General features: G+C 43.1%; 1 protein-coding gene across 2 annotated transcripts; it reads left to right on the top strand.

The window, feature by feature from the left end:
- Window positions 1-2,448: 2,448 nt before the first annotated feature.
- C11H7orf57 (chromosome 11 C7orf57 homolog) lies at window positions 2,449-23,175 on the top strand. 2 transcript variants are annotated; one of them, XM_045564753.1, is made up of 8 exons: window positions 2,449-2,549; window positions 2,947-3,210; window positions 7,070-7,255; window positions 12,262-12,418; window positions 14,063-14,160; window positions 15,482-15,702; window positions 16,731-16,742; window positions 22,098-23,175. In XM_045564753.1, exons 4-8 carry the CDS (start codon window positions 12,278-12,280, stop codon window positions 22,142-22,144), a joined length of 519 nt encoding a protein of 172 aa, XP_045420709.1. In that variant the 5' UTR covers window positions 2,449-2,549; window positions 2,947-3,210; window positions 7,070-7,255; window positions 12,262-12,277; the 3' UTR covers window positions 22,145-23,175. The 2 variants fall into 2 exon arrangements, with proteins under 2 accessions (XP_045420709.1, XP_045420708.1); XM_045564752.1 differs by lacking the exon at window positions 2,449-2,549 and adding an exon at window positions 9,592-9,700 and having other exon boundaries at window positions 3,057-3,210.
- The last annotated feature ends 976 nt before the right edge of the window (window positions 23,176-24,151 follow it).

The raw sequence follows: 24,151 nt of genomic DNA on the forward strand, positions 1-24,151 counted from the left end.
ATCATACTTCAAAAGTGAAAACTTTCTTCTAAGGAATAATTACTCTTCATTATCATTTAACTTATGATTTCAGCTAGTAAGGAAGGTTGTCAACTTGGGTGAATGCTGTACTCTTCTATTAACCCAATTGAGAAACAGAAAGATACTCCTTAGTCATGACAGTTCCAGTTATTATGCTCAACTATTTAAAAAAAAAATCACCTTCTCTTGACCATACAATCTCCTAGTTACGTCAGTGACCCCCAACCTTTCTGGCACCAGGGACTGGTTTCATGGAAGACAATTCTTCCATGGACTGAGGGCAGGAGATGGTTTGGGGATGATTCAAGCACATTACATTTATTGTGCACTTTATTTCTATTATCACATTGTCACTTGCCACTCATTGATAGGGTTTTGATATGAGTCTGCAAGCAATTGATTTATTGTGGTCTCTGTGCAGTCAAACCTCTCTGCTAATGATAATCTGTATTTGCAGCTGCTCCCCAGTGCTAGAATCACCACCTCAGATCATCAGGTATTAGATTCACATAAGGAGCACACAACCTAGATCCCTCACATGCCTAGTTTACGGTAGGGTCCGAGCTCCTATGAGAATCTAATGCCGCTGCTGATTTGACAAGAGGTGGAGCTTATGTGGTGATGTGAACCCTGGGGAGTGGCTGTAAATACAGATGAGCTTCATTCGCTCACCTGCTGCTCACCTCCTGCTGTGCGGCCTGGTTCCTAACAGGCCACCAACTGGTACTGGTCTACAGCCTGGGAGTTGGGGACCACAGAGCTAGATGATGCTGTGACTTAACACACATGGAAGCACTTGCTATGCTTGGTGATAACCTAAGTGCCTCTTTATACAGTGCAACAGACATTTGGCATTGCAGCCTGAAGTCTTGATATATGACTGGGCTAGCTGAAGATCCTTAAAATTCATCATAATGTTATATTAGAGCTGGATAAACCACAGAGTTAGGGTTAATTCCTATCATAAAAATTATTTTCTCTTTACCCAATTCCTATATTACCTGTTTTCTGCCAGATTTCTAACACTATGCTTGTATAACAGAAACAACTTCTTGTTTAGCTCAAATTGTCCAATATCCAACATTATAGAAAGTCCCAATTTTTACAAAATTTTTCCACAACAGAAAACCAAGGCTACTTACTGTTGTTTAAGTTATTGGAATAACAGGATTTCTTTGAATGTTCTCTGTAATAGTCTATCCCTGTTCTAACTCTCACAAAGGGTTAACACTGGCTAATTATCTCCATTATTTAGTCAGGGTGGTGTGGAGCTTTCTGGATAACAAGAGTGTCTCCTACTGAACTGTGCCATAGCTGTTGTTGTCTATTGGCCTCACCAAGCATATGCCAGATAGATAATCTCTATTCTTGTGAATCACCGTTAATAATATAATCATTGTCTTTTCTGTGGATTCTAAATCCAGGCAGGCCAAAAGTCCGCATTTAAGCCAGGTGTTTGGAAATCTAAACACTATTCCATAGAAATATGGTTAAGAGCTTTTTAAAAATGTCTATGAACTTAACAAAACAGAAAAATTCCCGAAAAATAAGATGTAAGGAAGAATGTTTACATGATAATTTCACTATTGATAGACAATTGGCAGAAATGTCTCTTCGATGAGTTTTCCCAAGTACCTATTAGTTTTTTTTTAATGCATTAACACATTGACTGCCACAGTAGAAAAAAAATTTTTCCCTGGGGCCACAATGTTTTATTACGAAAATAGAACAAAAACAAAACAATCCTTTCTAATTTAATGAAAAATTTATTTTTTATTGTTTTCTGTGCGTGAATTATATGCAACTCACGCGGCCCTAGAGTCAATTTTTACGCTGCACGCCAAAGGAGTTGTAGGTGACTCACGACGTATTTATTGAATTTGGGAGAATTGAGTCGTCATACGCTTCAGGAAGCCCCAGGCTCAAAACTAGAGTGAGTTAAATACAACTCACAAGGCAGTTAATGTGTAAAATAGATGAGAGATTTATGAGCAAATTTCTGTCTAAAATTAAGCATTCCTTTACTAAGTGACTCATTACTCCTGCATCTACTTAGTAAAATCATATTTTTAGATATTGGTGCTTTTTTTGTTTAAGGTGGGGCTATACCTGTTTGGAAAACGTGGTAAAGCATGTCCCTAGCTTTTCCGCACCGCTTTGCAGTAACCGCGGTTCCCCGTGGGGGCGGCACGAGGGGGCCCAAGGCGTGGCCACGCCCCCCGCCCGCGCGGCCCGGCAGCAGTGAGGCCCCGCCCCGGCCCCGCCCCGGCTCAGGGCTGCTGACCAGCGGCGCCCGCGCTCTGCTCCCGGCCCTGATTGGCCGACTGCAGTTTCTCCGGCTGCCTCTACGGGCTGTGGACGCTCCCGCCGCGCCCGCCGGTTGGCCGCCCAGCCGTTGCCCTGGCAACGCGGGTTGTTGTGGTTCCGTTCTGTGCTGGGAGTTTGGGGTTGGCCCCAGCCCGCCTGCGGCTACCAAACTCCAACCTCGGGCGCTGCAGGCTGCACCCACCGACACCGTCGGCGAGCTGGTGAGTCTGGGCAGGCGAGAGGGGCGTGGGGGCGCCCACTGGGGCCCGGGCCGCAGCCTGCCGTGCAGAGCTCACCGTGCGGGCAGGTGCGCGCCGAGGCTGGCGGGAGGGGACCACCATGTCGCCGCCGGGATGGGGTGAGCACCGAGTGGACCCCAGGACGGGACCTCCCAGTCGGGCCAAGTGCTGCGGCCCCTTGATTACCTGCTGTATACCCTGTATACACCTGCTGTGTTCCTGGCATGGTTGTGCCCCTCCTGTGTATCCATCCGGTGTGAATGTGCCCCTGCTGTGTACCCTGTGTGCGCGTGCCTCTGCTGTATACCCAGTATGGATGTCTTCCTGCTGTATACCTGAGTGATGTGCTCCTTTCTGTTGCCTGGCCGTGCCCCTGCAGTGTACCCTCCGTGGACGTGCAAGCTCTTGGCTGTCGTGAGGTGCCTGCAGACGTGTCAGGTGGAGGCGGACAGACTGAGCCGGGTCGCGGACTTTGCTTCTGCAGCGGCAGCGCTGGCAGCGGGTCCGGGCCGGCAACGCCCATCTCACCTGTGAACACTAGGTCCTGCAGCGTCTGTTTCTTCCCCAGCGCTGGCAGCGCTGACCATGAGGAACACGAGCAAGGAACTGCAAGGCGCCGCCTTGCACCGCTACGCTCCCTGCGGTGAGTGCGCCCCCAGCGCGTTAAGGCCAGAAAGAGCCGGGTGCGTTCACTTAGCTTGCTGGGTGGGCCGTGGACCCACCATCCCGTGTGTGTGGGGGGCGGGGGCGGTGAGTCGGGGATAGTGTGGATGGGGGATGGGGGAGCAAATGGGTAAAACCGACAAAAAACTAGAAGAAATCTACAAACTGCCCCTGTGCCCAGTGTCAAGTCAAGGCTTAAAGAGAAATAGGTAGGCGAGGGGGCGGGGAGTCTTTTTTCTTTATTTTCAACAAGAGAGAACCAAAGTTACCTACTGTTGCCTCAGTCGTTGGAGCAATAGGATCCCTTTGAAATTTCTTTGTCATAGTTTAACCCTTTACAACTCGGTTGTCCTGAATGTTGACTTAGGAACTTTCTTTTTCAGCTGCATCTCAGGTATTTCACTGACTCTCTGGCTTTTGCTCCTAATTTAGACCCCAAGCCAGTTAAATATATTTCCTGCTTTAAGTGGCTGGAAACAGGAAAGGGAATTCAGTGGAGGTTTATGTACCAGGGCATGAAGTGGAGGAGAAGGAAAGGAGGAAATCTTGAGTTGCTGTCTTCTGGTTTTGCTGTTGTCTTTGCTCCTCTCCACCTTGTGAAGGGCTGGAGAAAGAGGGTAGAGAAGGGAGTTTAGGGGCGCAGCTGGGAGAGCTAAACTGGAACTGGGAGGCATGCAGGAGCTGCTCACTTGTGCTCAGAAGTGGAATAAAGTGTGGCCCTTCCACATTCTCTAAATGTGCCTCTAGCCCAGAGCTCTGACTCTGGCCACTATTGTTGACACTGTGGCCACAGTAGGGACTTTGTTGGGGGGGATAGAGTAGCACAGGGGGGCTGGCAGGTTCCCCTTCTCCCACCATGATCTGTGGTGTCTTTATGTGACTTCTTAGTGCCTTGGTTAGTAGCCTTGCCTGTATGAACACTAATAAACACTAACAAGTAGGAGGCACTGTTCTAAAGTGCTTTAAATAAACTAATTCATGTAACCTCATAACAATCATATGAGGTATCATTACCCCATTTTGTAGATGAGGAAACTGAGGCACATAGAATTTGGAATAAGTTGCCCAAGTTGCACACCTAACAAGTGGTTCCACAGCCCATGCTTTTAATCCCTGTTCTCTGAGGCTGGGGGAGAAGACAAGAGCCTGCGCCCTGTGGGTATGTACAAAACGCTGCCTTGTGGCTTAAAGACCAGGAGAGCTGAGGGATCTTGGGTTGAGCTCAGTCTCTTGCAGCCTCTCTTTCCTCACTGATAGAATAAGGGTACCAATATCCCGCATCTGACAAGGCAGGGAAGGCTACATAAAGAAAATCTATAGGATAGTAACTGATTTGGTGTCATACAAATACTAACAGTTTTTCAGTGATAAAAGCTAAAACGTAACTCTTTGTCCCTTCAACCCTCTGTGTGTGTGTGTGTGTGTGTGTGTTACACGGTTCTTACTGATTCAAGCCCTTGCTGTTTGAGTTACTGCTTTGCACACATTTATAAATGGCCAGCCAGATGAGAGTTCAGTGCCTGTCCAAAGTTTCCAGTAATGAGAAGAAGGTTGAAGACTCGCTGTTCTCTGTGGATTAATTAGTAATCAAAACACAGAAAGGAAAAATAAAGCAAGAATCAAATGCCTTTCCTCTAAAACAGAAAATATTTTAGCTGAATATGATCAGACTATGAAGCTTCTAAACTCTTATTCTTAATTCTTAAATTGATTCTGTGTGATCGTTTGTACAATTCTTTAAACCTTTCCCAATGCTTTTTCTTGCCTTTTCAAAGCTGTATAGTGCTGATTCAGCTATTTAATGTTCTTTGGATATTTAAAATATTTTCTATATTAAATACCATCCATTTTTATGTGGTGAACCCAGCTTTGGTTCTAAGTAAAAATTGGCTATTTAAGTTTATAGCTTTAGGGGATGGTTACTTATTGTTTCCGTGTGTTTATGTGAATTGATTTATTTGGTACTGTTTTCCTGTGCAATTACCATATTAGGGTTCTCCAGAGCATTGTAACCAACTGGATATCTATCTATCTATATATAGGTAGATTTATTTTAAGGAATTGGCTCCCATGATTGTAGACGGAGGCTGGCAAGTTTCAAATTTGCAGGGAAGGCCAGGAGGCTGGAGACCCAGGGAAGAGTTGATGTTGCAGCTCATGTCTGAAGGCAGTCTGGAAGCAGAATTCCTTCTTCCTGCAGGGACCTTGGTCTTTCTCTTAAGACTTTCAACTGATTGGATGAGGCCCACTAACATTTTGGAGGGCAATCTGCTTTACCCAAAGTCCACTGATTTAAATGTTCTTCTCATCTAAAAAACACCTTCACAGAAACAGCTAGAATGATGCTTGACTAACATCTGGATATCATGGCCCAGCCAGCTGACACGTAAAATTAGCTATTATAACTACCAAGAATAGGGTATTGTCTTAGACTCTGAACATCATGAATCTTTGACAGTACATTCTGATAAGTGCTATTGTATACAAGTCACGTGTGCTTCATTCATTGAATTTTTTTGTATTTTAAATTTTTCCTGGATTTTGTTTCCAAAGTTTTCAATCAGCTGTGACATTTTTCCTTATATTTAGGCACCTGGTTAATCAATTTCTGATTCAGAGAATTACCTAGAATACCCGTAGTCTGAATGCCCCCGGATGTCTCCTCTCTGCGGGATGATAAATAAACACTAATAGCTCCAGATCACTGGGATTTTGCCAGCACCTCTAATATGACTGAATGTCTCCAGGGAGCCTACAGGGTCTGAACTGGATGTCCTCAGGTCAAGGCCTTAGGGAGCCTCATTGCTTCGCCAAGGCCACTTTCTGCATTGGCCTCAAATCATGGGTGGGGAGCAGGGACAGAGAGTAAGCTCTCCTTCATTCTCCTCTTTTGTCCTTCATGCTATTGCTTCCCACTTCCACTTCATGGGAACTCTAAGTTACACAATCTACATTCTCCATGTTTCAATTTGATCTTTTCCAAGGAAGCAGAACTGAGTCACCTTGAGAATCTCTGGTCTGAGAAGGTTTTCCACAATTCGTGGTCACTCTGGCAAAGCTCTTTCCTCCTGCCACCCCCTTTTCAGTAACCATCTAGACCTTTGGCCGCTTTCACTTTCACTGTCCACTTTGGCCTCAGGCCCCAGCAAAGCCCGCAGAGAGCTCTGAGAAGCCGAGTGCCGCCTGGGCCGTGGGGAGGGAGGCCCGGGTGGGCTTCAACCCGGCTGTGCAGCAGACAGGCCTCTGTGACAGCGCCCCACGCTGCTTCTTCCTGCCCTTGGACAGTTGCAAAACGGGTTCTGTGACAGAACTCACATTTCCGTGTTTTCTTTTAAACATACTGAGTTTATCAAATCTTGGTCAACATTTGGTCACATATTCCACGGACTTACTCATAATGTGTTAAGTGATTTGGGATTTTTCAGGAATGTACATTCCCCAACGTAACCAGAAATACAGGTAAGTCTTAGCTTTACGGAGAGTTAAGAGAGACACAGAGACACCGGGGCCGGACACCTCTCTGGGAGGCTAAAAAGCGATGAGGGAGGCTCAGCCCTCACAGCTCTGGCGGGAGGGTCGCGCTGGGCCGGGGCAGGGCCTGCAGGGCCGGTGGAAGGTGCTTTCGCCTCCGTGGTGTCGCCGGTCGTGGCATACCGGCGGCGGGACGGGTGTCAGGCTTCATCGCGGGTGTCACAAGCGGCCGGTGTCTTCCGTGCGTGCGGGTGTGCTCCGAGTCCCGCGTGGCCGAGCTGTCCTCCGCCCCGGGGGTCTCCCGGCCTCTGGAGGCCAGAGCCCCCGCCCCGGCGTGCGCCCCGCGCTGACCCGCTGCCCGCCCCTAGACTGGTACTACCACCACCCCGTGAAGCGCTCCGAGACGGCCGTGGATGCCCCGCCGGCGTCCCAGATCCCGGGGCTCAGCCACTGGGGAGAACCACAGGACGGCCACGCGCTTGGGAGTCGGAGATACTGGGTGAAAGAAACAGACTCGGAGTACGTGAAGCTCGCGAAACAAGGCGGCAGGCCCGGTAAGCCCCGCGCGGCCTCGGGAGCGGGGAGCGCGCGTTTGTTCCTAATTTCTTCCATAGAAAAATAGTGCAAGAAAATCTACAAGTTTTGTTTAAGGCCTTTAGATGATGATGATGATTTTTTTTTTTCTTGAGACAGTCTCGCTCTGTTGCCTAGGGCTACAGTGCAGTGGCATCAGCCTAGCTCACAGCAACCTCAAACTCCTGGGCCCAAGTGATCCTCCTGTCTCAGCCTCCTGAGTAGGTGGGACTACAGGCATGCACCACCATGCCCAGCTAATTTTTTATTTTTATTTGTTTTAGAGATGAGGTCTCGCTGTTGTTCAGGCTGATCTTGAGCTCCTGGCCTCAAGTGATCCTCCCATCTTGGCCTCCCAAAATGCTAGGATTATAAGCCTGAGCCACTGTCTAGGCCAGGCCTTTGGAAATGTAGGTTAATTAAGTAGAACTTGGGATATATATAATCCCCAGAGATGAGCTCATTTTTACAGTGTTAAACTGAATAGGCTGAATTCATAGAGTTGGCTGTGTAGGATATTTTTTCCCAGTAGTAATACCTTTGCAACGATTCAACCCTCGTCCCCCCGCCCCCATTTTATTTTCTTACTGTGAAGAGAACCTCAGGAAGTTGCCTGCCTCAGCAGAGAACTGGCCTTGCACTTTCATATCTTTGCTTGCTGTAACCAATCCCTGCCTAATCTGTGAAAGTTTTTGTTTCCTGTCGTTAATTCTCATTGCCCTTTGTCCTTTGTATGAAAATGTTTTAAATAATGAAGACCACAGATAGGTTTCAGTGGTGATGTAGATGAGGATCAAACTTTTATATGTGATTTCATTGAGAAAGCACTGCTTGGCTATGCTTAAAACTAAGGCATTTGAGTTCAATAGAAATCACTGATCAGAGGGTTAAGAGGCCACATCTACAATGTCTCGGAGCCAGTCTTTGGGGCCGCTGACATGGAGTGACACTCACTTTTTCCCCTCTGACTGCCATTAACCCTATGAGGATTGTCACAGGGAAAACAGGAAGTGAAACGGCAGCATCTTCCCTTTCGTATTAAAAAGCGTGTGCCAGACTATTTGATTGACTAGGTGTGAAGCACATAGAAAAAGACCTAGACATTTTTTGTTAGATTCACCTCCCCCTGCTGTTGGTTAAAAGAATATTAGTGGGACAATTAATGGCAACATCTGAATAAGGTCTGTAGATTAGAAGAAAGTATTGCATCAGTACCAATTTCCTGGTTTTGATCATCGTGCTGTGATTATGTAAGGACTATCTTTTGGAAACATAATGAGTTATGGAGGGATGAAAGGGCACTGTGACTGCCACACGATGCCCAATGATTCTGAAAACAGGTGACGTGATACAATAATGAGAGAGATACAGGGACACAGAGAATGATAAAGCAAGTGTGATCAAGCGCAGTAACATTTGGGTAGTCAGGGTGAAGGGTATAGGGGAATTCATACTATTCATGCAACTTTTCTGTAAGTCTGAAATATTTAATAATAAAAAGTTTTTTAAAAGTCAAAGAATAGAAAGTAATAAATTTCTTACTGGTAGTGAAAAATCAGTAAAAGTTGTCTGCTATTGTCACAGGCATTCTTATCATGATTTTGCCGTCCTTAAGATCAGGAAAACCAGTTCTTCCCACTCCCTGTCTTGTGTCATCAGGGAGGGCAGGGACGTGAGCTGGAAACAAGTGGGCGAGTCAGGAGGGAGCTGGCCTGAGTCTCTGAGAAGAGACCTCTGCTCAGTGATTCTCAGGGTTGGCTCCAAGGTGACTGATAAATCCACAAGGAGACTTGCAGGGGCCTCTGTCCCCCTTCCCATCTTGGAAACTTGGAGGGGGCAGCTTCTCTTAGAAACGGCTGAGTAGGGGGAGGGGGTTCAGGGACAGCACCACAGTGGCAGAAAAGGACATTCAGACTGTACTATGCTATGAGAATGGTGTGGAAGGTGGTAGCTGAGAGTGGGGGACCCAGTAAGTATACCCTCTGGGGACATGAGGAATGGAGGGATAAGCCCCTCCAAGAGCTGGTGGAGGCTAGCCTGCATAGACGCAGCTCAGGACCAGGGGCTTTGTCCAGATCCACAGAGAAAGAGCAAGGTGGGGGTGGAGGTGCATGAGGGATGTCCCTGCCTGAGCACCAAGCAGGACTCTCCCCTGTCAGCCTGTCAGCCTGTGCAGAGGCAGGTGAGGACCAGAGAGGCTCTGTTAGCCCGCAGAGCCCAGAGGCAACCCCAGGGAGATGGTGCAGCTCCCCTTGTAATGCCGTGTGCCTGCGTGGGGATGGTGGGACCACTCACAGCCGTGTCATTTCTCTTTGAGATTTGTTGAGGCACTTTGCCCCTGTGACCAAGAAAGGCTCCCCGGTGGCCTACTCCCTGCCAGATTGGTATATCCACCACAGCAAGCCACCGACGGCCGACCAGCGGGAGTGAGTATCTTGACACATCCGCATTTTTGTTTATCTTTATAGGCAAAAATTAGCCCAATTTGAACTTTAAAAATACAAATATCTAATACTGATACTAAGCGTGTGATATTACAATTCCAGGTACTATTTTACAACAGCCAGCTCTTCTGGTTATGTAGCTAGCATAAGTTGTCAGAAAACCGAGAGTTCTGGAAACCTACAGCATTTGTGCCATCTTAGAATTATGTGTCCTTGGGCTCTGTCTTGGTAAATTGCCTCCAGTTTGTGTTTTCTGTACAGCAGGACCTGACCATGTCCACCTGCCCTAAAACAGCAGCCTGTCCTGAGGCGTTCTCTTCACAGATGAAAGGCACAGATATAGCTAGAAATGTAGGAAATCCTAAATTTCTATGATGATTACAGAGTTAGGGAGCCACCATCCCCTGTAATATTTGAAATGTCTAAGAAATTCCCATATGTGGGCATGCAAACTTTATCATCAAAACCACCTCTCTTGGATTTGAAAAGTCATTTTGGACCACCTCCCCATTTTTTGGCTTGGAAAACAGGACCACCACAGATGTGTTTTCAAGCTGTTATCCAGCGTTATTTGAACGTGCTGTGTATGTTCACAATGTGGTTTTTGTCTTCAGGATTCTGGTTCCCCCTGCTCTTTAAAATGAATGCTCTGTGCTGACATGCTCACCCCTGATGTTAGCATCATCTGGTAAAGAAAGGGGACGAGCAGGGCAAGAGGGAGCCTTAGAAGAGAGGCAGGGGCCTTGGGGACACTCGTGTGCTGCCTGCCTGTGGCTGCAGGAGGAGATCAGGGCTGGCAGCCTGAGGTGGGGGTGGAACCCCAGTTATGCAGGCAGATGGTGCTTCGGGCTGGGTTTCCTGAGCACCTCTTGGCCCTGTGGCCTCGCCCACGTTACCTGAGCTCGCCGACCGAGGGGTGCCCAGTGGTCCTGCGGCTGCTGGACTGTGAGCGGCCCCGCACCTTCTTGCAGCGAGGGAGGCCGCTGCTCTAGCTGGGCGCCCTGAGCCGATGCTTACTTCTGGGGTTGGGGGTGGACTTCACATAGCTGAGCCCTGCCCTGGGCGTGCCCTGCCTCCTGTACCCACTCGTCACGTGGACTTTTCCCTCCGTCCTTTCTGCCTTTCCCTGCCCGTGTGATGGGGCCCCTGGCCCTTTACTGTCTTCTTCCACCCTTTGTATCATTACAAATCCTCCAAGCTCTCTAGTGATGATCTATTTCTGGGGTCTTTAGTTTCTTCTTTTCTCCTGGAACCCAACCGTCCTCTGGCTTGCAGACCACCTGCTCCAGGTCCTGGGACAGTCAGAGGACGTGAGGGGTGAGAGGTACAGGAGAGAGGTTTCCTTCACTGAAAATCTGGGAACCTGGGAGCTACAACTTAGCACTGCTTAACATTTTTTGGAATTGTCCCTCCCTTTCTTAATTTCAATGCTGGCTTGTCTCGGTGGCTTTTTCCTGCCCACAGACAATCTTAGAAATGGGAGGGCTGGAGAAGGTGTCCCTTGCTCCTCCCAGTCCCTTCTCACACCTGTGCTCCCCGAGCAGCTCAGCCACACTTGTGGCTTCTCCTCTTACTGGGTGTCTGTGGCCACCTCCCAAGCCTGTGTTCCCAGCCTCTGGCCGCTGGCCCCTGACCCTCCGCTTGCTATCTCCGAGGCCTGCGAGCTGCCTCCTTTGGGTGCTTTCCTGCCGTGGTGCCCAGGGCCCTGCTCCTTGGCCCTCACCCCAGATCCTGCTCCCCCCTGGGGCCTCTTCTCAACCTCCTGGAGCCCCGTGCCCCGGTGTTCCTTGATGAGCAAGTGCAGACAGGGCCAGGATGTGGGGTCGTCCCTGCAGCCCCTCAAAGGCTGCATGCGGGAGGTGTGTGCTGCCATTTCCAGCTCGAGTCCAGTGTGTGCTTCCCCATTAAAACCTTATTGTGGTACAGACGGTACCTTCAGGAAGCTAAAGGCTAAGCCATTCCAGCGTTTGTGGGCGACCCCCCTGTGTGCATTGCTTGTGTAGGAAGACTGGTTGGAAGCTTAACTACCAACATTAAAAATGACCATCCAACAGAAGGAGGTTATTATTTTAAACGATCATGTTAAATGGTAAATGTTTAAGGGTGTTTAGCTATTTCAAAGTAATAGAAATAATTATTTTATAATATATCTGGTGTATAAATCCATATTTTAGCAATTTAGTATTTAGTATATCTCATTTTGCTACTGTTGAGACCCTGTGATTATGGAGTTTGGCCTGGGAGGCAGGCCCTGGACAATGGTTGGTGTATTTATTCAGCAGGGGCAGGAGGGAAGGGCCCACCTGTGGTTTCAAGGAAGAGGGTTGGTGCTTATTATATGTAGAGAGACAGAGACACAGAGAAAGATGGGGGGGTGGGGAGACTGAAAGAGAAAGAGACAATAAAGGAAAGAGACAGAGGGGAAAGAGAGAGAAGGAGAGAGAAAGGAGAGAGGAAAGAAGAGGGAGAGAGAGCAATCCAGGGAGGGAGGGAGGAAGAGGGAAGGGCGCTAAGTTCCATTCTGCAACTGTCTGTTCCTGCAGAGTGCCTGCTGTCTCCATGCCAGATTACATGGTTTATGAAGAATTCAACCCTGATCATGCCAACGGTAGCTATGAATCCAGAAGAGGGCCCTTCGACTTCGACATGAAAACTGTTTGGCAAAGAGAGGCTGAGGAACTTGGAAAGGAGAAAAAAAAGGTGACAAGAGCCCATAAATAGATGGCATCTGCATCTGCTGTGCTTCTGTGGCCCCTGAGTAATTAAGTGACGTGATGTTAGCTGCTGGGGTGTCTTGCATTGCCCATGACATTGGCCACGTGTTCTGTATTTCAAGTTTGGATTTGCCAAAGGGCAAGCAGCCACCATACTATTATCTTTCTTTTTATTTTTATGAATATTGGCTTAAAAGAGGTAAGATTACATTTTACTAAATGATTTTTAACTGATTAATGGTTATCTAGGGGAAAATTGGCATAGCACTTCTTATCTGGCACATGTACAAAGGAGATTTTATCTTTATTATCTTGTTTCTGAATATTTCCATTTACTTAAATATTTAAAATTTTCCTGGAATACTCTTTATTTATTTAAGAGACAGAGACTTACTCTGTTGCCCAGGCTGGAGTGCAGTGGCATCATCATAGCTCACTGCAGCCTTGAACTGCTGGGCTCAAGTGATCCTCTTGCCTCAGCCTCCCAAGTAGCTGGGACAACAGCCGTGCACCACCACTACCAATTAATTTTTTAAAAAAATTTTTCTAGACATGGGGTCTTGCTATGTTGCCCTGACTGGTCTTGAACTCTTGGGTTCAAGTGATCTTCCTGCCTCAACCTTACAGGCGTGAACCATCACTCCCAGACTCTTTATTGATAACAAAGGAAGAGGCGATGAATTCTCTTCTTCTCTACAAACTCCCAGTGGTGTATTTGACCACAAAGGAGTGAAGCCTTCCTAGGGGATTTATGTTTTAAAAGAGCAACTGAGAAACTCCCAAGCTATCTGTAAGTGGTAGAAATGCGTTGTGCTGTGTTGGTTGGAAGCCCTGCCCATCTCTCCTTGGTGCTGGAGGGAGCAGCAGTCGGGCCACTAGCACCACGGAGGACTCAGCGTTGCCCTGTGGGCACCTAGTCTCAGCCCTTGGGCCATTGGGGTCTGTGAGTGAAATGATGAAATTCATATTAAAAAGAACGGTCATATTTGATGCTGAGAACAAGAGTGAGCACAGGTGATCGTTTTGACTAGTGACAAGATTGGCTCTGTCTCAATGTGGGCAGAAGCTGGTGTCGTGAACCATTATGATGGACTCCCAGGCCTTGCTGCAGCATCCTGGTTTGAAGAGAAACCCTTCAGTTTGTTTGGGGGACTTGAGTTGCATACCAAGTGGAACGTCAGTCGGCTGCATTGGGCCACTTGTTTCTTCTTCAAGACATCCTCAGCGTCCAGCTGGGCGTCTGGCGTTGGGCAGTTTGCATAGTCAGTGCAAATGGACTGGTTTAAGGTCTGGTCTGTTTCTTAGCACCCTGTACGTGGCTTCAGCTTCAGGGCCAGGCCCTCTCATGTTTCCCATTGTTAATTGTTCATTGTTTTTCCTCCTGTGTAGATGACATCTTTACTGGAATGCAGCAGCTGCTTTTGACTTACTGGCATAACCGTTTTGTTGAATGTGATTATTGCTGAATTGTATTTTATTGTGACTATTGGCCAGTAAAATAATTACCGCACCGAAAGTTCAGTCCCATAAGTTTTGTATCTTTGCTACTCTTGGTGAATTTTCTTCTCCTCCAGTGTCTGAGCTGTTGAATGCTTTTTACTAACTCAGGGTTCCGTGTCTCCTTGCACAGGTGAGGCTACCAGCCATCAACTCAAAGTATCCGAGCAAAGTGGGGACTCCACTTGGCCCTAAAGATTCTGCAGGAAGTAGACTCTCCTTCCCTCCAATGTAAGTGCTTGAGCTACTCGAGCTCTGTCTGGAATAGGTTTGGGTTTGGTCTTCTGTCTTTCATCTGAGAGATGACTGTGACAATGACAGCACCTGCATATTCCCAGTGCACAGAGCCTGGCCCAGCCTCATCCACACACTCACTGCGGTTTTTGCTCCTTCCTAATGCTCCATTTTGCCCCCATTGAGCACATCTCCCCTTCGGGGTTGTGTTGCTGCAGGTTCCCCGCATGGATGGCCACCTCTCCATCAGGTAACCCAGGCTGTGCTTGCCTAGGACCCCCTCCACACTGCCACCCCTTGCCGCGGTTCGCGGGTCCGCTTGTCCTTGCACATATGTGCTGCTCGGTCCTGATGTTTCTTGTGTCACCAAGGCCTGAACCCAGATGTCCGTGCCTTGTAAGCACTCCAGCTTTGTATTCAGCCAGAAGATACATTAGGCATCTGTTGATCTTCCAGCTGGAATGTGAAATTGCTGAGGCCTTGGTGTCTCCTTACTTTCCTGGAATCCTAGGTTAGTGCTAGGATAAATGTCATTCATTACCTGACTGATGCTTCAAACGTCTCATCCAATGGGGAAAGAACAACTAGCTACATTGCATTGTGATAAATGCCATGAGAACACTAAATGTAGACTGGGAGGGAGGGGGAAATACATGCATATATGAGAGAGTGTGAGAGAGAGCACGTGAGTGCATGCCATTGGGAATAAGTTTGACGGCAAAGTGATTTTCAAGTACGAGGGAACAGGTAATGTGTTACCTGGTTGACTGAAAAGCTCATGCTGCCTCCACATGTCAAACTACCCTGTCACTCTTCAATGTGGTTAGATAAGATCTGCGAAGGTGCACAGGTGTGAAAGGCTAAGCTAACAATGACAAAAGACAGGTGACAAAGCTGTGTATAGGACCAAAATAGGAGCAGGTAAACTTTGATAAGGACAAAGAGGAACCAATTAAGAAAGTAGTCATTTCTTTTATAAAAAGGTAGTTCTTGTGTTTTCTGAAGAAGACTTCCCTGCGAAATGCTAGAATTATTACTAATTTTTAATTGGCTATCACAAAGAAAGACTTTGGAAGCTGAACTAACCATGCTCCCACTCATGTACAAGGGATGGTTTGAAATGCACTTCTTTATGCTTCAAAATGGAAAGAGAAACAGAAAGAGAGAGGGAGAAAGAGAGACAGAGAGCAAGTGCTCACTCCCCATTACGTTGTAAGGAATGGTAATACCTAACTTACCAGTTTGTTTGCTGAATACTGTTTCTGGTTTATCATTGATCTTTGGACTTAAGTTTAACATTACCTTTTCTCTTTTTGAGGCCTGGCCAGAAAACCAATTCACCAACAAATTTCTCCAAACTTATTAGCAATGGTTATAAGGATGAGTGGTTACAGCAGCAGCGAGCTGATTCAGACAAGAGGACTCCAAAGACATCCAGGACATCTACGTCATCTCAGTCCACACGAGACCCTGAAGGGCCTCAGGCTGCAGAGAAAATCCAAGACGCAGAGGCTCCCGAAGGCTCTGAGAGCACTCAAGGTGAAGTGTGCAACAACCCAGGTTTCCTGAGGGTTTGGGTAATTGCGGTGGCAGCAGCTCACTTTCTTATCTCACGATCTATCTCATAATGAGACATGAGTACAGTAAGAACCATGTTAAAAAACCCACAGAAGTCATAAGGTTATATAGATAAACATGATGATAATACATGTTGTGCTTTCTTCCTCTTTATTCAGATGAATAGCAAAAGTCATGGCTTCTGGAGCTCTACATATTCCTTTATTTGTCAAAAATTTTGATAGTCAGTTTGATATACCAATAAATAATATACCAAATAATATCAGTTTTAGTTCCCTGGATCCAAAAGATTCTGACCCTACTACGCTTGGACTTTTGCATAAGCAGCAGCTGGTCCTCCTTGAGATCCTGTAAAAAAAACTTTCCATTCTTTAAAAAGAAGTCAAAATTCAAACTTGAAATTACTCCATTAGCAGCATTTCTTAAGCTTTGAATAATTTAGAACTTTCTCTGTAATTAGATGTTCAAGATACTGTATTAGCTTTTTAACAGTCACTGAGAGAGTTTGTCTCATTTTGTGGACACGTCTGTCTGAAAGCCTGTTGAGTATTATGCATAGTTTCCATAGCACTATTAAATATTGGCCCTTTGCCTCTGGGCAGCTTATTTGTACTATTAAGGCGTCATTTCTTTGATAAGGGGAAAGAAGGCAGACGTGTTATGTCTCTTCAGGCATTTGAAGTGTTTGCTGTGACTTTTTGTAAGTGAGACCTCCGCTTGCGCTTCTACACCAGCTCCGGGCTGCATTTGCTGAGCCAGATCTGCCACGTAGAGGCCAGCTCTGTCCTTCATCCTGGTGGATGAGATGGGGACAAGTTCACATCCAATTTTGTTAAAAAGTGCCCTTTGAACTTTACAGTGTCAACAGTTCTTTGTGACTTCCGTTGTTTTAAGTAATATAGACGTTTTACTAAATCTTTAAGTGATTATGACTTCTTTTCATGCTTAGTCTGTTTCATTAATTGAATAATCAATGTACTTTATTACAGAGTCTTCTCCAAGTGAGTATTTATAAAGAAACTGACCGGCATCGAAATACAAAAAGAGTCTTACACAGAAAAATTAATGGACGTAGTCCCTCGATCTGAGACCGTGGCCTCTCGGCAGCCTGCCGTGTCCTTCTCCAAACTGCACGTATTCTGACCACAAAGGCCTGTGTCATGGAACCTTTTATAAAAATCAGAGTTCTAGAAACATAATTTAGGGACAGCAAAAAATAGATGACTTACATTATAATAAGATTGTTTTATTCTTTTATGCTTATTACACAAGAAAAAACATAGCTTAGTTCATAATATACAGTTTATTACTCACCATGTGAATTGTAATAGAAAAGAGAAGTATTATAAAAAAGCCATGAGCACACTTGAGTTTATTTTTCCATTTACTTTTTATTTTTAATTGACAATAATTATATAAAATTATGGGGTGCAATGTGATATTTTGATATATGTATGCATTGTGGAATGATTGACTCGAGCTAAGTAGAATATCCATCAGCTCATATACTTATCCTTTTTTTGTGGTGAGAACATTTAAAATCTACTCTTTTAGCAATTTTGAAATACATAATATATTAACTATAGTCATCCTGCTGTGCAATAGATACTTAAAACTTATTGCTTGTGTCTCAGTGAAACTTTGTACCGTTTGACCAACATCTCCTTTTTCCATGTCAACCACTCCCCCACCTCCAGCCCTTGGTAACTGTCATTCTATGAGTTCGACGTTTTTAGATTCCACATATAAGTGAGATAATACAGTTATTTATCTTTCTGTTCCTAATATTCTCCAGGTTCATCTATGTTGTCATAAAAGACAGAATTTCCTTCTTTAAGGTTGAATAGTATTCCGTTGTGTGTGAATTATTCATTCATCTGTTGATGGACACTTAGGTTGATTCCATATCTTGACGATTGTGAATAGTGCTATGGTGAACATGGAAGTGCAGATATGCCTTCAACATACTGATTTCATTTCCTTTGGTTGTATACCAAGTAGTGGCATTGCTGGATCATAGGGTAATTTTGTTTTTAGTTTTTTAAGGAAACTCTGCTTACGATGTACAAAGTTTCCCTTTTCTCCACATCCTCAGCAACATTTATCATTTATCTTTTTGATAATAGCCATTCTGTCAGGTGTGAGGTGATGTCTCATTGTGGTTTTCATTTGCATTTCTCCAATGATTAGTGATGTGGAGCATGTTTTCATATACCTGTTGGCCATTTGTATGTCTTCTTTGAGAAATGTCTATTCAAGTCTTTTGCCCATTTTTTAAATTGGGTTATTTGTTTTCTTGCTATTGAGTTGTTTGAATTCCTTGCATATTTTGAATATTAACCCCTGATCAGATATATGGTTTCCAAATATTTTCTCCTATTCTGCGGATTGTATTTTCATTTTGTTGGTTGTTTCTTTTGCTGTACAGAAGCTTTTTAGTTTGATGTGGTTCCACTTATTTATTTTTGCTTTTGGTGCCTGCACTTTTGGCGTTCTATACTAAAAAAACAATTGCCCAGACCAATGTTGTGGAGCTTTTCCCCTATATTTTTTCTACAGGTTGAGCATCCCAAATCCAAAAATGTGAAATCCCAAATGCTCAAAATTCCAAAATCTTCTGAATGCCAACATGACACTCAAAAGAAATGCTCATTGGAACATTTCGGATTTCAGGTTTTCATATTTGGGATGCTCAACTGGTAAGTATGCAAATATTCTGATGTTCAAAACAATATGAAATTCAAAACACTTTTGGTCTCAAGTATTTCAAATAAGAGATACTCAACCCATAGTAGTTTTACAGTTTCAGGTATTTTAAGTCTTTAATGCATTTTGAGTTCACTTTTATATATGGTATGAAATGAAGATTTGATTTTATTCCTCTGCATGTGGATATCCAGTTTTCTCAGCACCATTTATTAAAGAGACTGTCCTTTCCCCCATTGTGTGTTCTTGGCACCTTTGTTGAAGATTGATTGACCAGTAATGCATGGGTTTATTTCTAAGTTCTATGCATTGATCTGTTTTTGTTTTTATGGTAGTACCATGCTGTTTTGATTACTCTAGCTTTGTAGTATGTTTTGAAATTGGGTAGTGTGATGCCTCTGGCTTTGTTCTGTTTGGTCAAGATTGCTTTGGCTATTCAGGGTCTTTTGTAGTTCCATACAAATTTTAGGATTTCTTTTCTATTTCTGTGAAAAATATCATTGGAATTTTGATAGGGATTATATTAAATCTGTAGGTTGCTTTGGGTAGCATGGACATTTTAACAACAGTCTTCTGATCCATGTATGTGGGTTATCTTTCCATCTATTTGTGTCTTCTTCAATTTTTTTAATCAATGTCTTAGAATTTTCAGTGTACAGGTCTTTCACTTCCTTGGCTAACTTTACTCCTAAGTATTTTTTTTAATGCTATTTAGAATGGATTGTTTTCTTAATTTCTTTTTTGGATAATTTGTTGTTAGTGTATAGCATGCTACTGATTTTTGTATGTCAATTTTAATCCTGCAACTTTACTGTATTTGCTTATCAGTTTTAACAGATTTTTGGTGGAGTCTTTAGGGTTTTCTATATATAAGATCATGTCATCACCAAACAAAGATTTCAAGTCTTCCTTTTTTTTTTTTTTTTTCTGAGACAAGGTCTCACTCTGTTGCCAGGCTAGAGTGCAGTGGCATCACCAAAGTTCACTGTAACCTCAAACTCCTGGACTCAAGCGATCCTCCTGGCTCAGTCTCCTGAGTAGCTTGGACTATAGGCATGCTCCATGATGCCCAGAAAATTTTTCTGTTTTTTGTAGATAGAGGATCTCACTCTTGCTCAGGCTGGTCTCAAACTCCTGGCCTCAAGCAATCCTCCTGCCTCAGCCTCCGAAAGACTTCTCCCTTTTTAATTGGAATGATTTTTATTTCTTTTTCTTGCCTAATTTCTCTGGTTAGGACTTCCAGTATTATATCAAATAGAAGTGGTGATAGTGGGCACCCTTGTCTTTTTCCTGATCTTAGTAGAAAAGCTTTCAGCTTTTCACTGAACATGATGTTAGTTGTGGGCTTGTCACATATGGCCTTTATTGTGTTGAGGTACATTCATTCTATACCTAATTCATTGAGATTTTTTTTTTCACAAAAGGATGTTAAATTTTGTGAAGTGCTTTCTCTGTGTCTACTGAGATGATCATATGGTTTTTGTCCTTGTGTGTTAATATGGTGTATCATATTTATTGATTTGCATATATTGAACCATCCTTGCATCCCAGGGATAAATTCCACATGATCATGGTTGATAATCCTTTTAGTGTGCTATTGAATTCAGTTTGCTAGTATTTTATTGCAGATTTTACGTTATGTTTATCAGGGAAATTGGTCTGTACTTTTCTTTTCTTGTAGCGTCCTTGTCTGGCCTTGGTATCAGGGTAATATAAAATGTCCGGCTTCACAAAATGAGTTTGGAAGTGTTCTCTACTCCTCATTTTTTGGAGCAGTTTGAGAAGGATTGGTATTAGTTCTTCCTGAAATGTTTGATAGAATTCACCAGGGAAGCCATCATGTCCTGGGCTTTTCTGTGAAAGGAGAGTTTTATACTGATTCAATTTCCTTACTCATTTTTGGACTGTTCAAATTTTCTATTTCTTCATGATTCAGGCTTGGTAAGTTGTATGTTTCTAGGAATTTATTTATTTCTTCTAGGTTATCCAATTTGTTGGTGTATAATTGTTCACGGTAATCTCTTACTGTCCTTTGTATTTCTGTAGTATCAGTTGTAATGTCTCCTCTTTCGTTTCTCATTTTATTTGAATCTTTTCTTTTTTCTTAGTCTAACTAAATATTTGTGGTAACATTCACTGGCTGCTGGGCAGATGGGAGGGGAGGGAATGGGTATATTCACACGTAATGGGTGCAGTGCTCACCGACTGGGGGATGGACAAGCTTGAAGCTCTGACCAGGTGGGGAAAGACAATATATGTAACCTAAACATTTGCACCCCCATAATATGCTGAAATTAAAAAAATAAAAATTAAAAAAATTTTAAAAACCTTTTCATGAACATGAAAAAGAAAAACTAAAGATTTGTCAACTTTCTCGTTTAAAAAAAACTTGCAGATTTGTTGATCTTTTCTATTTTTATTATTTTTGTTACTCCTGTCTGATCCTTGTTATTTCTTTCCTTCTGCTTGCTTTGGGCTTAGATTGTTCTTCTTTAGGATCTCAGTTTAAAAATTCAAAGGCAGTGGGTATAGAGGGTCACCTCCATAAGATAGGTTAGGGATTTTTGGTGTTATTTTCTACATGGTCTGTAGTAGAATTTACTTCATCACTGACAAAATATATGCTCTATCTAATCAAGGAACTACCATTTGGCATTAGTATAAGTTTATGAACTTTCCATCAGGAACTAAATGATTGCATGTGTTATGAAATCTATGCCTCTGCATTCGCAAAAAGACCTGCTTAGTTTCAGAGAAACATTTTAGCTGTTCAAAATTAATGAAAATCTAAATAAGCAGCAAAGCTCCTGTAACCTGGAAGACTGGCCATGTGGATTGAAGGATCTGTTCCACGTGTTTCTGGACAGCTGAGGAGGGGGGTGTCACTACCAAAAGGTGTCACTATGGAAATCCCCGCTCCCACCCTCAGCGTCTCAGATCCCAAGGCCAGTGCTGGTGCTGGTGACAGCCACACTGTCTCCCCCCTCACGCTGATCACCCTGTTCTTTACCTCTTCTATTTCCTGTTTCTGCTGCTGTCCACTGTGGTTTTAAATTTTTCAGAGTGTGTCTTTTTCCTTCTGACTAGAAACCTTTCCACTTAGAGCCTGTTGCTTTAACTTTCTGAAAACGAATCTAGTCAAGGCTTTGTTTCTTTCCCTCCACAAGACACATGATTATTATTATTTTTTATTGCAATTCTTTGCAGCTATCCTAGATGTTTTGGCCAACATTAAGGAAGTGCACAAAACTTAGGTGCAGGGACAGATGCCACTCAGAGGCAGACTGACTTTGCCTGAGTTGCTCCCCTCCTGTCTACCTCCTCTTGAGGCCATACTCACACTGTTTAGTCCTGTTCAGCGCATTTGTGTCAGCAGAACTTTTTCAACATGCACAGGCAGGACTCATGAATTTAAATGTCTGTTACGGGGCACTCTCTTCTTGTCTACCAGTGCAGAAGTTGGAGTCTTGTGTTTCCAATGTATGATTTTTCTAGGAGGTAGGATCATACACTCAATTTTTATGTGGAATTCAGGAATAATCTTTATGAATAGGCAGAAAAATATGTTTTATGTAAAATTAATAAGTTAAATTTTTGAATTTATAGAAAAATGTTGTCATCGTTACTCATTTATTTACTTTGCATTGCAGGCCCAGAGGCATCTCCATCTGCATCAACACCAGCAGAGCTCAAATAAACCCTGATGCAATATGCATTTAGGATAACTATTTTAGTGGCTAAATATGATATGACTATGTTACAGCTACATTTATAAGGCTCGTGTTATGTTTTATTAATATATATTCTTATGGAATAATTTATCTTGCAGCAGATTCGACATTACAGTATAGACAGTGCAAGCGTTAAGTTTTGTTTCTTGCATTTCTCTGAGATGTTAAACATGTGGTCAGTAAATATAAGCAAGGCCTCTGGTACCCTTTGCCTTGCTGGCCTGGAGATGTCCCAGTGTCTCAGAACCAATCACTTCCTCTTTGTCATCAGCTAACATCACCTGTGTGAACCACTGTTGGGTGGCATTTCTATTGGATTCTTAACTAGAAGAAACTTTACAGAATAAACTTTAAGCCTCTTCCATTATTTGGCTCTGTAATCTTTGTAGAAATAATTTTCCATTTAGAAAAAAAATTTAATGCCATAATATGGTGATATAGTTTAAATTAAGCAAATTATTTTAATTTATCATGCCTTGAAGTTACAAACATTTCATGTAAAACATTGTAACATTGCTAGTTTTAAATTTTTGCTAATACTTTTTACATAAACTGAAGTTCAAAATATTAAATATTTATTATTTTATATTCTTTAAGTAAAAATATGTTGAATTTTAATATTTAATTTAGTAACTTTAACAAAAGCTTTTTAATAGACTGAATTCTCTTGTTTTACGAATTTTGTTTATATATAATTAGCATTAAAATGTAGTTTTATATTTTGTACATTTAATTGATTAATAAAATGATAATTTTATGTAGGAAGGTTCAGAAAGCCAAATAAGGTTACAGATACTGGAGCTTCTGTCCCAGAATAAGCTTATCATGCACTTGCGTACTGAAAATTTAAGTTTCAAATTAGTTCTCTAAATGAGATATTTAATTAAGCATATCTACTTATATCATTTGATCAAACTGATATACTATGAGAGAATGCATATGCAGTGTGTAAAAATGTGAATGGCTGTATATATTGAATAAAAAGAATATACCATCATAGTAAGAAGTTTATTTTTTTTCCTTTTTTTTTTTCCTTTTCTATCCTCTCCCTTTCTGTAACTGAATTCTTACCTCATTCCCAAACACCCCCACCTTAATGAAAAAATCATCAGGAACAGATACCAGTAATGTAGAACTCTTTAATTCTTTATTTAGGTTATTATAGTAACAGAAACCTGTGGTTTAGGGAAACAGGGGACAAACTTTGGAGTAAAGACCATTGATCGAATCTTGGTTCCATTCTTCGTTTGCATAGTGGTTAGTGTGGAAAAAAAATCAGGGTTCCACCTAGAGTAGCCAGCTTCAGGTTAAATGATAAGCAGAGAGAGGCTCTCTAAAAGAAAATGATATTTATTCAGATATAGGGCATTGCAATGGAAATACATGTGTCACAGTAAACTATGTGCGTATTCAGGGAGGTAAAGGAAGACAAAAGCTTTTAAGGGAAAAATGAGGATTACATAATTGTTTTGAGATAATTATCCTAGGCTACAAAGATCAATAACAAGAGTGATGCCAGTCCTAGGTTGAGCAAGCAGTTGCTGGGCAGATGTCCTTGCAGAAACATTTTTTTTGTATGGTGCAATGGACTCTGTTCAAGGTTTTGGTTTTTGTAGAGTCTTTTGTGATAGTTTTTGTCATCAGGCATTACGTATGAGAACCCTCTTTTCACAGCCTTATCCAGCTCTATTTGTCAGGGTTCTTATTTTCGCTTTTAAACACTAGTGACTCCATTTTAATTCTGATGACTTTCACACCAGGTTCTATTTGAAAAAATCAGTCCTGTGGTTAACATTCTGCTTGGTAAAATACAACAAAAGAGCACATTATGAAAACAGAAAACTTACGTCCAGTTGTTCTGATGTAAATGACTTATTTCTAAAAGGAAGCAGAAAAATTAATTCCTAACTTACTCATAAAGCCTAATACCAAAACTAGGCAAAGACATTATAAGAAAAGAAAATTACAGACCA

The sequence above is a fragment of the Lemur catta genome, chromosome 11, assembly GCF_020740605.2.
Source record: "Lemur catta isolate mLemCat1 chromosome 11, mLemCat1.pri, whole genome shotgun sequence".
In the NCBI taxonomy this organism is placed as follows: Eukaryota; Metazoa; Chordata; class Mammalia; order Primates; family Lemuridae; genus Lemur; species Lemur catta.

Excerpts from the sequence above, each read along its gene's own strand:
- C11H7orf57 (XM_045564752.1), top strand. The coding sequence starts at position 3,153 with ATGAGGAACACGAGCAAGGAACTGCAAGGCGCCGCCTTGCACCGCTAC. Across the intron at positions 3,211-7,069 it reads GCACCGCTACGCTCCCTGCG|ACTGGTACTACCACCACCCC; the intron begins GTGAGTGCGCCC and ends GCCCGCCCCTAG. Across the intron at positions 9,701-12,261 it reads CCGACGGCCGACCAGCGGGA|AGTGCCTGCTGTCTCCATGC; the intron begins GTGAGTATCTTG and ends CTGTTCCTGCAG.